Source organism: Malurus melanocephalus, unplaced genomic scaffold (genome assembly GCF_030028575.1).
Source record: "Malurus melanocephalus ecotype Western Australia unplaced genomic scaffold, MMel_1.1 scaffold_49, whole genome shotgun sequence".
Taxonomy (NCBI): domain Eukaryota; kingdom Metazoa; phylum Chordata; class Aves; order Passeriformes; family Maluridae; genus Malurus; species Malurus melanocephalus.
In genome coordinates, this window is record NW_026623281.1 from 1,916,949 (window position 1) to 1,931,346 (window position 14,398).

A 14,398-nucleotide genomic window follows, 5' to 3' on the forward strand; every position below is an offset into this window, starting at 1 on the left:
TTACTATTATGATGCACTACAACATATTATCTCCCTTATCAGCTGTTGGATGCGGTGCATGCACAGAACAAAAAGCGTTTTTTCCAACCTGTTCACAAGCTCCCTGGCTCCAGTCTAGTGAGGTCTGTCTGCCTTCAATCAGGAGCAGAAAGGAAAGGGCAGAGAGGATAGTTAGCTATCGATCAAAATGCTTTCCCGTGCTTGCTCCCAGGGCACAGCAACTGCTTGCTGCCAGACATTCAAGGCTGAATCTGTCAAGTCCAGACTGGTTCCAAGAGCAGCAATTGATTTAGAGGACAAGCCAGGCATGATTGATGGAAGGGCAAAATGTGGCTTTTTTTGATTACAGGCTTCATGAGAGATGAGTGTGTGTGGTTGAAGATACAATTGCAAACTTTAGGAATTTTATATGAACCAGGGAATGGATAATGCATGTTTGGTACACTGGTGCTCTTGGATACTTTTCCCAATCATYGTGTTGTCTCCCCTTCCCTCATTATTACTTGTTCTCTATGACTGTCCTTCTCTTGAGACTAAATCCCACTTTTTTGAAGAAGAAATTAGCATCTAATTTGCATTCCCAAGAACCAAACAAATAGACCTGTGTTCAGCACAAGAAACAAAGAATTACAAGACCAGATCAGAAATGTGGCTTATTTCATGRTGGATATTTGAGAAGCTGTATCCAGTTTTCTAACTGGGTGAGCTTATGGCTATTTAGAATACTTTGGAGTGTTAGTGTTTTATGTTTTCGACAGTTTTGCTAAAGGTTTATTGTTATTTTAAAACAGTTCCAGAAAACATTAGCTCGAAGTTCTAAGTTAGAAATGTCCTTGTAAACAGATTTGAGTATTTTTTGCCTTGCTGCTKTCTAAAAAGAATGTTTCTGTGAGGTCTTTTTTTCCATGTGGCACTTAGAACACCAGAGATAATTCCAGTAGGGCCAGCAGTGATGGAAGTTAGGAGTCTAAAATTGTGAAGTATCAATTTCCTCCTACACCTTTCCATTGATGCCTCAGCTTTGCTAGTGCCCAGACTTTCAAATGATGGGGCAGAGATGTGAGTATGCAGAAAGGAGAGATTGTAGAAAAATTGAAAAAAAAAATGAAGTTATTATTTTCAGTAGCGACATGGCAGGTTTTCAGTTGTATTCTGGAAGCAAGTGAAGAATTTTTTTAAAAACTATCAAGATTAGTCCTGCCTGACTTGTTTTACTTAGCAGCAGTACAACCATAAAAGAAAACTAGAAGTGATGCAATAAGCAAGCAAAAACTGGAATAAAGTAGAAGGTGCGTAAGAAGTTAAACCAGCCAAAATATTGCTGAGTTGATAAAGAGCTGGAGGATAACTCCATGAAAGAGAAGAGAAGGAGAATATCAAAGGCTTGAAGGATAGAGGTACTGGAACAAACATTTGCTAGAAACACAGTGAAGTAGGAGTCAGAGGTGGGTAAGATGGCAGCAATGCCATGTATATACCCCAGGAAATGGAAAACAGAAACAACTAACAGACGTGTTCAGGGAGGCCAAGAACAGACAAGCATCTTGCCCAGAAGGCAGCAGAGGATCAGCCTGTCTTATTTAAATGTTGAAGGCCATAAATTAGGGCTTTTGGAAGGTTTTATGGTCATGCAGAAGGTCTGGAAGAGCTCCAGATGGCTGCAATGTCAGTTTTCTTACCTGTTTAGACAGGGGATGTGAGGTCCAGAGTTTTTATGTTGAGCTGATTGTTTTTATGAATACATTGTAGGATTAAGTTGGAAATGGCTTTGTCTGAGATTGCTCCCATGCCATCAGGAATGGTCCTAATTCTTTTTCCAGGTCATCTGCACTGTGGAGACCAGAGACAAGATCCACACAGCCCAGCTGAGGAATGCACTCTTGGAACGCTACCCCACAACTGCCTGGACTGAGCGGTGACGGGCACAGCGCGGGGGGAACGAGGGTCTCTCACGAGGATTCTACAGAGCCCCAGTCTTGAGGCTTTCAGAACAAATATTATCTTGCAAAGCTGAACAGTTAGCAAATAGTTTCAGGATATTTATTTCCTGCTCAAAATGTAGTAAATGTCTTTTGGCAAAAAAGTTAAACTCAAAAGGTTAGTTTAGCTAAGGGAAAACTCTTAGCCTCTGCTGCTGTTGGATTTCCATAATTCATTGTCAGCTGGCTGCCTGGATTTTAGCTAGTTTGTAGAATCCAATGATATTCCAYAAACAAACAAGGAGAAGGCATTTCTCTCTGCATCTGAATAAAGACCTCTCAAAGATATTTTGATGCCCCTTGTTACAGTAATGCAGCTCCTTCTGGTGGTCTTTGACACACTGCAAGTACAGAACTTGTGTGTTTCCAAGCCAGAAGCAGTTTTCTGCTTGTGAGATCTGCTTCAGGAGATATGTACATGTGTGTGGGTTTGAACACATATCTGTTTTGATCTTTGCTACCATGTGAGGAAAAATTGTGCTAATAACATACAATTTAAACATAAACCAAAAACCCTTGGAAGATAAAAGCCAATATTTTATAAAATTATTTTTTCCCGAGGGAAAATGATCCTATTTGCAAAATAAAATTCCAAAATAKTTTGCAGGAATTGAAAAAAAAAAGTACTGAGTATGATTAGACCTCATAAACACAACACAAATGTAYTTCTTCCCTCTGCTTTTGGAGACTCAATATTAAAAGTAGCATATAAACWCTTGTGTGTTTCTGTATAAAAAGGAGTCTCTCCACTCATGTGAATTTTGTAATGAGCATTCCACTGATCATCTTAGTCTGTCTAAAACAGGCTCTATCCATCTCACCTGACAGATTAGGCACACTGTTAATAGTGACATATATTTAAAGGCCACATGCTAATAGCCAAAGGCAGTGCAGGGAGAAGAGGAAGCCTAAGTCTCAGGCACATGGCTAATGCAATTAAYAAAGAACACATTGACCTAAATACCATTTTTATCACTACAGGCAGAGGCCAACTAAGAATGCAACAGTGGGATGGCAAGAACTGGAAGAGAAATTCAGGCCCTCTTCTGAATGTGCACATAACATAGTTGTGCCTTTTCTTTTGGGCAGAATTCACATTAAGCCCCAGGAAGAGCTTTTAGCACCTTACAGTACCGAAGGGGGCCTACAGGAAAGCTGCTTGGAGGGATGGGACAAGGGGCAATTGCTCTCAAGTGAAAGAGGACTGGTTTAGATTGGGTTTTAGGAAGAAATTCTTTATTGTGTGGGTGATGAGGCACTGACACAGTTTGCCCAGAAAAGTTATGGATGCCCCATGCATGGAAGGATTCAAGGGCAGGCTAGATGGGGCTTTGAGCACTCTGGTCTAGTGAAAGGTGTCCCTGCCCATGGTAGGGAGGTTGGAACTAAATGATCTTTAAGGTCTCTTCCAGCCCAAGCCATTCTGTGGTTTTGTGATCCATCTCTCTCTGTGTTGCTCAGCTTGTAAGGGCAAGGTGGGGTGAGGAGGGGCAGCATTATGGCTGCCCATAATAATATTGTCTCTGCAGTATTATTTTTCTGGGAAATACTCTATTTGCTCCTTCTTGTTGTGGCTCCAAAAGAAGCAGGAGTCCACAAATGTTGAATAAAAAATAGGAGTTTACAGATTTGGTCTGGTTTGGAAGAGCCATATTGGTTTGCACACAGAACTGAAAACTGTTGATGCCCCAATAGTTTTGTTCCCTGACTGTCATCCAGAATGGGGGGTATAGGCCTGGGTCCTGTAAATCACAGCCTGTCAGACACAACTCCTTTCTCCGTGGTCAGAAAGGTTGTCTCATTGGCGTAAAAGATAAAATCTAGATCTTCCAAGGGAAAAAAAAGCCTCGAAATTAAACACATGAATGAATGTATGCAATTGGAAAGAATAATGAAATACCTGTGCKGCTAACCTTTTCCTTTTATAGTATAATAAGATCTATTGCATTTCAAAGATCTAATAATGTGGTTTTGAATGTTTCATTTGAAGAAGTATTTTTATATAGTGTTCTTATGTACCTTGAAAAATAACTTTAATGATTATGTAAAAATTTTCCAAGTGGTTAAATCAGCAAAATATAAATCTATACATTGTATTTATTTGAGAAATAATTAAAACTGTGCTGCGCCACCTCAGTAATGAAAGATTGGTCATTCTCCTGTGTGATAATGATAGCAGCCTCATTTTAAAAAATCAGGTTTTTTTTTTCTTTTCTTTTATCTGTCATTGACATTGGCTCAAAATCCACATTATTTATGCAAGGGGGAACTCTGAGCTGCCAGGAAGGAGAGCACAGCTGGGCCTGTGGGGTGGCAGGGGAGGCTCTGGACTGCTCCCAGCACAGGACAAGTGCAGCACGGACTCTCCAGCACCTTAGGGAGAGGTGCTGCTCCTGGCACTGGGCCTTGCCTGTACCTGGCAGCTCCTGGGCAGTGGGAGGCTCTGGGTGCAGGGTGTCCCAGGCTGGGCTTGTATGGGGGAGTAAAGACCCTCAGGGATTCTCACAACAATTATCACCAGTTTTGGTGAACYAGTCCTTCAGTTCACCATCTTGCCTGTGGTGGCAGAAGATGCCTTGACCTGGGTGGTGGCACTGGGACTGAGCCCCTTGGCTTTGGGAGCTGTCCTAGGGACACACTGTTCATCAGGGGCACAGCACAACTTCTTCCAGGACTGATGCAAACAAGGTGTACCTTTAATTGAAGCAAAATCCTTTCCCACACTGATGCCTTAATTTCTTCAGCCAGGTCCTGCTAGCTCGGGATTAACATCTAAAGCTCTGCCAGCACATGTTTTTGCAGCATCAAGGTGGCATGTCCTCACTTGCCTTCTGGCCTGCTGCTTTTGGGACATCCACAAACTCCACATCCCACAATGCAGTAAGTGCATTTGATGTATTACTGTCAAACTTTTGCTAAACCCAAACATAGGCATATAGATTTGTGAATGGAAAAGCAAACTGCAGCACTCTGGGGTTGGGCTGTAATTCCTGCCAGTCATTTATTTGGATGCTTTGGTTGTCCTGTCGCTTTCTCTGCTGTTTGTGTAACTGTAAGCAGTCCACCGTGTTTGGGGTATTGACATTTGTAGAGTTTTCTTCTATTACAGACCTTTGCTTTCTGGTGCTCCCAAGCTTGTGCTACATATCAAAGGAGGAGAAATCCTTCTGTACATTGTGCCCTCCTGAGTTGATGAATTTCCCATTGTTCAAAAGCATTTGTTTATTTATTTATTTATTTATTTAAAAGCTGCAGCAAAACTCGGTGGTGGTATTTGGAAAATATTCTAATAAAATATGAATGTATTGAAGTATGTTCAGTAATGATCAGCAAGATCCCTAAGCCTGTACAGCTTGTCATCTGAACAAAGGAAGAGTCCATTCACACCTGAGTGCATCCACAAAAAGTCTACGAGGTGGTTAGTTCCAAAGTTGGGCGCAGCAGACTCCTGTTGTGTTTAGAAAAATCTAGGTCAGCATGAAAAAGAGGCAAAGCAACAAAACATATTGACATTCTGAGAAAAGTTTTTCATCGTTCCCTCACAAAAATGAGCTATAGCCCTGAAGTCTTTTGAAGTAGTTCTTGAGAATGGGTGGGAGACCTCCCACTCTGCCTCTGTTTAGGTTGAGGTTTCTAAGCTGATGTTACATATCCTGATCCAGACATCCAGATCTTCACAGAGCTTGATTTGAGCAGTGATTTGCCAAACATGCTGATCTGGATTACTGGCCTTTAAGGAGTAAATTACACTCCTTTCCATGTACTAYGATTTAAGGGTGAAAATGGATCTGGGGGGTTTCTTTGTTTTCTTCTGCAGCAAAGCTACAAAGCATAAAGTACTGTTTTAAGTGAAGTGTTTCATAAATATGAAATTATTTATTTTGATCACCAATGCCAGTCAAATAAATAAGGAATGAGGGCATTTTTTGTATGTCTAGAAAAAAACAGGCATAGTTGCTTTAAATTTTCCAGGCATCTATTTTATATTGTTAATACAATGCATACCCAGTTTGGCACATAGGCTTTCAGAGCAATGGTTGTGTTTGGTTTTGGGTTTTTTTGTTTCCAATTTGAAATGGATATCTAAACAGCATTTATTTTCCAGTCAACAACCTAGTTGGCAGAAATAGCCATGGTTGAAAACATTTTTTTTTAATGTCAGCTTCCCTTTCTTAGTGATTTACCTTCTTATTTAGTGGKCCTTTTCAAAAGTAAAGGCTCTTCTTGATGTTTCATTGGGGTTTCCTTTCAATAGGAAGCGATATTTTGAAATATTTTGTTACAGTGAATTACTTCAAWTTGCAAGTGTTTTCCTTTGGCAAGCAGGGCATGTTGGGAGTTGATGGGGATGGTTTGACACCCAGCCCAGCCTTTGGGAACACAGGGTACACTTCTGTTGTGGAAAGGGCATTTTGATTGCAGTGGAAAGAGTTCTAAGTGATTAAGAGTAATCCTTTACTGTTGCTATTGGAATGGCCTGGAGAAATGCTTATGCCTGGCATAACCAGCAGTATTTCCAAAGAGCCTGTTGCAGCCAGGAATGTATTTGTGAGCTGATGTGCCGACCTGGAATTGTGCTTCTGTTGGCTTTTAAAAATAATTTTGTAAAGTTTTAGGGTATGTTTATCTTCCTGTGATGTTAGGAACACGATAAACACTGCTTCAGAAATAGTATCTCTTTACTTTCATGCTTGACATGTCTTTTCCTCAAGGCCAGTCAGCATTGCTTATCCCATGCTCCTCAGGTTTTCAGTTGGGATATCTTTGTGAAGTGTTAAAAACTTCAGCAAACAGCCATCCGTGCAGTTCACAGCCCTGGGACAGAGGCTGGCAGCACACTCTGGTTGGTTTTTGTTTGGGTYTTTCTTTTTTTGGTTTTCTGGTGGRTTTTTTAAAACAAGTGTTAAAACTGAACTGCTGCCAAGCAAGGGTTGGGGAGAGCAARTATGTGAAGGTAGATGAATACCTGGTAATTGCTTTTCTAAAGACTTTGATAGGAAATGCCCAACAACCTCCAGGCAGAAAGCTGCTAAAATCAGTTGTGCAAAACAAAAAACCCARAGAGGCTTCAAAAAATGCTGCTGATGCCAGTGTCTGGGTAAAATCTTTTCTAACTTAGTCATATTTTTTAACTAAGGCAGTATATATTTTTTTCTACTCTGGCTTCCTGTAGCTTTCTGCTGCAGCTTCCTTGGGCTGCACTAAGGAAGCTTTWGCCATTGCCTGTCTAAAAGGAATCCCATCTAATTAGGTGGAGTCTAACAGGATGTGGGTAATTTCCCAGAGCTGTGATTTACCTGTAACCACTCCAGAACSCCATGGAAGGGCTGTGAGGGCGACCTGACCAGGGATGTGATTGCARACAGCCATGAGAAGGGAAGGCAGTGTAGCAGCAGTGATGGGACTTACTCTGGAAAGCTGAACCTGCATGTTCCAAATGTGAACACTGATATTGGTGTCAAGAACATGTCTGTGTATTTTGTACTGCATTTTATTTCTAGGATAAAGAAAAACAACTTCTTCACTTTTAAAAAATCTTTATTCCAGAGTCACAGACTAAGACAAAAGCTTACACAATAAAACATAACTCAGGCTCTTGACATTCCTGTTGGATTTCTAGCCCCTAAATGAGTTTCTACTTTGCTAAAAAAGGTTAAAGTTACCAATTTTCCATTAAACAACATCAAACCCCAAACCACAAACAAACCACCATTTCAAACCCTTCAGTTCTCCATGCTTTTAGTACCCACTGAAAGCAAACCTTTATGTAGCTGTGCTTGAATAAGGCTTCTCCCATTGGAAGTGTTACAGTCTGTAGGTACTGCACAAGGCACAAGGTTATTTGTTACGGCCTTGCAGAGCTCTTAGGGACAGAACAACCTTTGCCATGCTATTGTTCTGGAAGAAAGGATAAGAAATCTCCCCACACCAGATTAGTATTTTAAAYAGTTATTCCGTTTACAAGTGCTAAACTACACAGGCTAAATTCTTGTTCAAATACTCAAAAGTAAAAGACAATCTGATGGRAGACTCACTACACATGCTCTGAGGGGTGCTTATGATGGTCTCTCAACCTTAGCTTTTAGAACAYCAGCACCTGGCAAACAGTGGAATATATTTATTCAGTACATCTAATTTCATTCCCAAATATCAACTTTTCAGCCAGATTTTCAAACAGTTTTTTTTTCCCTTTGGATAATAAATTACTTATCAAAAAAACTACCCTCAAAGCTACTTCATACTATAACAACTCATAACTTAAAATTTTCATTTAAAAGATGAGGTCATGCTGCACGAATTTTAAGGCACTTGTATTAAACCAAGTTAAAGTGCTTTATGTATCCAAACTCACTGCATCTTAGCCTGAGCTGAGACACTCAGACATTGGTCTTTTTGATGTGCCTGCAGCAATACAGTGGTCTGTCCTTTGTGGAACAAAATAAGCAGACAAACAAAGTACAAAGGCCAGGCTTTAACAACAACAACAACGCCMGTCCCGTAGAGAAAATACAGGTAAATTTAAGTACCATTACAAAACAGGTGAAAGTTGCCTTGTGTCAATAACCCTCCCTTTGTAGAACAACAATTCTCCTCATGAAAAGGTAATTTATCAATCACTACTAGMAGCTGTCAGTGACAGAGTACACATGCCAAAATACGCAGAGGAGCAACTCCAGCTTCTTGCATAATAAACCGTATCAAAATTTGGCAGTGCTGAGACTGAAGGGCTGATTTTCTACTGAACTATCCACAGGGCCCCGTGAATTGTAATTGTGTTGCTTAATAAGAGGAGAGTTGCTTGGGTAGAAGAGCACTGCATCATGCAGCAGGAATGTAATTTAACTAATAACAGCACCTAGACATGTATGTGGGGGTCTTTTTTCAGGAAAATGAGGATGAAGAATGTGAGAAGTGACTTCTTTCATTGTCTTCTAGTGCTGCTTCTTGGCTGGAGGCTTGTAAGACACCAGGAGACCAAAGGAAGCATATCCAAACAAAAGGGTCTGAACRAACCATTGAAACTGAACTGCTGGGTCAGTGATGCCTTTAGATCTGTAACRTTAACAAAAGCATAAAATGTGTCAAAAAACTTATGCTCCTGCAGGCTATACTGGTACCTATAAAGTAAGGTTAGGTATCTCTACCTATCTTTGATATTCAGACTGGATTAGAACATTTCATCTTAGCACCATTAATTTCCATCTACTGAGACACTTCCTGTGCTAACACAACATACCAGTTCTTGTGGTTTTAGGATTTTRAGCTATTTACATAACTAAAGTTCTTTCAGACATTCTATGCATACAATTTCCTCGACAGTATATAAATTGCAATCTCAGTCTCTGCTATTTGAAAGGACAAGTTTGTGTACAAAAAGAAAGAAATTGGAGTAGCTTAATACTGATCTTAATACACAAGTCTGAATACAATTTCTTGTTGTCTGTGTTAACCAAGGTAGACTGTATGTTGGCAGGGCAGCGACCTGACAGTTACTGTGTGATGAAGGATGGAGAAGCACTGGTACCTGAATTTGTGGCTAGACAAAGGCAGGTAACAGGGCTGAAGGCAGTTAATTTATGGAGACCTTCCTCTTTTAGTTTTAACTTATGTGACTGTTTCTGTATGTTACAGAAAATGTAATTTTTCCTCCACTTCACTGTTCTTGAGATGTACTCCTACTGAAAGGAACAAGTACAAACATGACAGCAAACCCAAGGGATTTCACATTTCCAATGAACAATTCCATCAGGCATAGCTGTGCTATTTTGTTTATAATCCCAGCTGCAGTGTTTTCATGTTAGTGCAGAAAYTGGAAAACAAGGGCTTAAGAAATTTACCTGTTACTACAAAGCAAGCTTCATTAATAGACCGTATGTAGCAATACAAGCCTACAGCTGATGTCAATACTATCGACAACAAATTGTATCTGAGTCCTCACAGTTTTTCCTTATGCCTTTTCATGATGTTGCCAAGTTGACATCACTTTGACATCATTAAAAATAAATAGTGTTTGRTGCTATAGAAGAATAGCAGCACTCCTGATGAGATGATGATGGGCAGGCCATCTGTGCTCTCTTTTTTGTGTGCTTTAACAYTACTGTGTAAAACTTCATTAGTTAATTACAATACACTCATTTGGTATGTTCACTGGTAGTCAAGTTTCCTCATAATTAAAAGAATCACCTTAAGCCCAGATACCCACCCATCTGCACACTCAGACTGAAAGTTTTAAGTTTAAAGCTATGTAACTTAAAACATGAGCCTGACAAAAACAAAATTATTACTAGCTCTCATTCTGAAGGGAGAAATTTTCATGCATATTCTACTATCTTAAAAAAAAAGCCTTATACAGCATTCCATGAAACAAAATCCCGTTGCTTCCAAGAGCTGTTACCTGAGAAGCCTGGGACAGACAGCGGTGAATGACCCAGTAAAGTGAAAACCCATCATTTTTATGATGGCAAACAGACTGGCCACCTACTCTGCAGAGCATAAGAACCAGTATCTGCATTCTTCTCAATTACTGCAACCACAAGTTMATCGAACAGAAGGGTGATGTGTTTGGACCCCTTTCCAGGTAAATTGTTATCCTAAAGTAAGATTTAGTTGGCCTTGCTTGTATCGTCTGATTAGTTCAGATATTTTATCCCACAAATAGATCCTAAACAGTCCTCAAATGAAAGTGTCCAATTGTATTCACACAATACAGATGCAATTGTTTTAAGCGTGTAATTGGCAGCATTGAAATCCTGATGAAGTTAAGATCTGATAAAAGTGTAACACCTGAAGTTATCTAAACATTTCTACCCTATGTATTGCTCCCTGTGCCTCCTGTGCAGCAGTGCTGCCCAGTGAACAGGGAGCTCAGGCAGCCAGACCAGCCCTTGGCAAACCTTGCTGCCCACTGAACAGGGAGCTCAGAGACAGCCAGACCAGCCCTTGGCAAATCTTGCTGCTGCCAGCTCTGCCAGTTACCCACCCTTGGTTCTGCTGCCCTGCACTACAGAAACCACTGAAGAACTGGCAGTAAACTGGGGAGCACAGCAACTATCACTGCAGGAAGGATTTTACCAGTATCCTCTGATTTCATACTGCTGCTGAGAGCCACCAAAATCAGTCTGTAGCTTATGTCACTTGATTCAGAAATCTTTTTCAGAGAACCCATGTGCGAGAGGAGGGAACAACTTACTGGCATAACTTAATACCGTAGAGGGCTTCCACTATGTGGATCAACCAGGACACCCAGAACCTGGTGGAAAGAAAACATGGTTTATTGTGTTGAAAATCAGGGAGAAGACTTGTATTCAAGAYGCATTATGCAGAGAATATAAAACTGGAAGCTCTGAAGTGGTATCTTATTTTAACCTAGAAAGGGAGAGGTGKTTTTCATCTTAAAAAACCCTCATGTGTGTACACTTCAAAGAAACTGAAGTCCACTGAGAAAATCAGAGCAACTAACTTGTGCAATATACCTTGATCAGCTATTTGAAACACCCAAAACTTTCAGCACTTAGATTAAGACAAAAAGCCTAATGCTTAGTGAAAGCAGTATAAGATAATCTTAGTTAAGCATGCAAAATCTATCCTTTTACTTACACAAGTATTTTTAGTGGTCCTAAGGAGCTACTTAGGTTTTTACAGATTTAGTTCTAGGAAAACAACTGTGTGTATAGATTCAGAATATGTAATGTAACTTGATAAGCCATGCTTGGCCTACAAATTTTTATATAGAAGCTTTTGTTAAAAAAAAAAAAAAAAGTTACATGGGATATTCAGTTAGAATCAATTCAATACCTTGTGGTAAAGCAAAAGATGCTGAGAAAAAATGAGGGCTCTACATGAAGCATGGTAAAATAAAAGAAAGCCCTATTGATTTCTGTCTTTACAGGAAGTCAGTATTTTCCAGCTCTTCTGTTAAATAAAGTAGCAAAATCTAAGTTTTGTAACTCGGTAACATTTAGCACTTTGCAGTTTGTTCAGCAGGTTATTTCTCATGTGGACAGGACCAGGATAAGTGAGTACCAGGGTAGAAAATGTTCTTAAATTGAAACTTTCAGTAGGTGGTACAAGTATAACTCTGGACTAGTAACTGTCATGTAAAGTAGTATCTTACTCTTTTTCCATTTCTTGCTAAAACATCACTGATGCCAAATTCTAAGTTGAATTTTTAAACTATCGAACTGGTTTTACCCTGTCTAGTCTTCTATATACTTATTACTCCACACCCTTAATTGTAATGAGCTTGACAGRAGAGCTCTTTAAATCTAATTAACAACTGGGTTACAGGAAAGCTTGTTAACACAGACTAAGTGCAAGAGTCAGAGGCAAAATAATTACAGTCAAATATAACTTACCCGTAGCATACCCACTTGTGGTGGTGTTCCACTAAATAATTAAGGAAGGTACCAAATAATCCCAAGTAACTATAAGGTATAGTTGAAGGCCAAAGTGTTACCCACTAAAAAAAAAACAAAAAACAAAACTTACTTCAAGGCAAAATATTATCAATTCAATCTTCAAAAGGGGTTTATTTTTGCTCCCTCACTCCCCATGTCCATGGTTTAGGGCTCATTTATTCATAGTACTTCAATTCTTTCATTCCATTAACCTTGTCCAAGRCCCATATTTTTCTAGTAGCCTTTCAAAGATTCCAACTATGGAATCTGACAAGATGTCAGGGTGATAAGTTTAAGGTTGCTGTCTGGGTACCAAGAGTGCATCTGCACATTAAATGGCATTTAACTTGTAAGCTCATTACCTATTAGACATGGAAGCTGCAAAAACTACTTTGTCCTTAAGAAGTTAATCTGAGACAAGGGACCTGAAGAAGCCAAACAATGAATACACTGTTTAGGAAGAGTAACTATTTCTCTAAAATTAGGGGATCAATCTTTCTTCTTYTGTCCCTTAAAAAAGAAAATGTCGGGTTTTAATTTTTAACTAGGCAAGAAGACAGGTGAGCACAAATTCAGAGATGCAGAGTTTCTTTCCAGGTTTCTTTCCTGTCACAGAGCCATCCGCAGTGTTCACCACTGCGCACCCTGATTTTCACAATCTGGGGAGGAGATGCAGGCAGTGATGAGCTGTGCACTTCAGAGTCCACTGGGGACGTAAGGTGAACTCAGGCCAGGCCAAAGGTCACACTGCCTTATCTTGCTTCTGCTATCAATGCTGCAGTTTCTCACTACATGTAAATTTAGCTATGCCAAGGCTGCGGCAAGATGATGGGTTTCAACAGGGAATCTGCTTAGAGCTCGTTCTGTTTCTTGAAGCAGTCCAAAATGTTTTGTAGCTGCTTGGCCTGCCTTGACCATCATTTTTTCAGCGATGATTAAGTTTAGAAAATCCATGCAAACAGAAGGAAAATCACAACGTGTSAAAGTCAATGGATTACTTCCACAAACTTTTCAGATACATCAAAACTGACATTACTATCCCTGCTCCGATAATCCAACCTATTTCCGATGAAGTTTTTTTTTAGAAATTAACACAACATGGTGACTGAACTCGTGTGTTCAGCACCACCAGTTCGTCCAGCACCTGTAAATGCACCTTACGGACTGACACGCCCCACAGCTGTCCCGGAGCGATGTGTGCCGATGCTCAGTGCCTCAATTCCCCGGTTTGGGAACGCTGCAGCCCTACTCCTAGGGCACCTGTCCCGCAAACCCTCGCTCGGTGCCAGGATGCTCTGACCGCCATCGGGACGCGCCTCCAGCGCCACGGCCTCGCTCCCCTCCGCAGGCCGAGTGCTTTCTCACTCTCTCTGGCCTTCCTGCACGCCTCTGTCCTCCTCCTCCCTGCCTGGCCAAAGCAGCACCTCTACTTTCCTTTTTCTCCCAGTTTATTTTAGGAAGCGGCGTTTCCTCGGACACCGGGACGGTGCAGGAAGCCCGTTCCACGCACCCCGCGGTTCCCGACCTCCCTCCCTCCCCGCTCCGCTCCTTACGCCGAGGAGGACCATGCCGAAGATGATGGCGAYCATCCAGATGAGCCGGGAGCGCTGGAAGTGGCAGCTGCCATCACGGCCACGCTCCGCCGCCGCCGCCATCCCTTCGGGCCGCGCTGTGCTGTGCTCCCGGGCCGCGCCGCCGCCGCTAAGGCCGGGCTGGGGAGGGCGGGGCCGGGGCGGGGCCGGGCTGTGCCACCGCGCGGGGCGGAGCGGGGGGAGCGGCACTGCCCACGGGCCCGGGGCGAGGGGCGGGGTGGCCGGGGCTGGCAGGAGCCGCGGCGTTACCGGGTCCTGCACTTTGGCCTCTACAGGCCCGGGCACAGTGCCTGGAAAGTGGCTCAGCGGAGAAAGACCGGGGATGCTCGTCAACACTGGCTGAACATGAGCGAGCAGTGTGCCCGTGTGGCCACGAAAGCCAATGGCATCCTGCCTGGATCAACAATAGTGTGGCCAGCAGGAGCAGGGA

General features: G+C 41.7%; 2 protein-coding genes across 2 annotated transcripts in view; one reads left to right on the forward strand and one right to left on the reverse strand.

Moving 5' to 3' along the window:
* The window catches only part of LOC130573056 (putative threonine dehydratase), a 30,986-nt gene extending 26,701 nt beyond the window's left edge, over nucleotides 1–4,285 (forward strand). The window contains exon 12 of the mRNA XM_057365205.1: nucleotides 1,821–4,285. Coding sequence (XP_057221188.1) covers nucleotides 1,821–1,919 — 99 coding nt within the window. The 3' untranslated portion in view covers nucleotides 1,920–4,285. The remainder of the gene's footprint in view (nucleotides 1–1,820) is intronic.
* Nucleotides 4,286–7,496: 3,211 nt separating this feature from the next.
* TMEM254 (transmembrane protein 254) lies at nucleotides 7,497–14,090 on the reverse strand. Its single transcript, XM_057365206.1, has 4 exons — nucleotides 13,930–14,090; nucleotides 12,335–12,438; nucleotides 11,170–11,229; nucleotides 7,497–9,032 (listed from the first exon to the last, which is right to left on the reverse strand). The coding sequence occupies exons 1-4, from the start codon at nucleotides 14,029–14,031 to the stop codon at nucleotides 8,912–8,914; spliced, it is 387 nt and encodes a 128-aa protein (XP_057221189.1). The 5' UTR covers nucleotides 14,032–14,090; the 3' UTR covers nucleotides 7,497–8,911.
* Nucleotides 14,091–14,398: the final 308 nt, after the last annotated feature.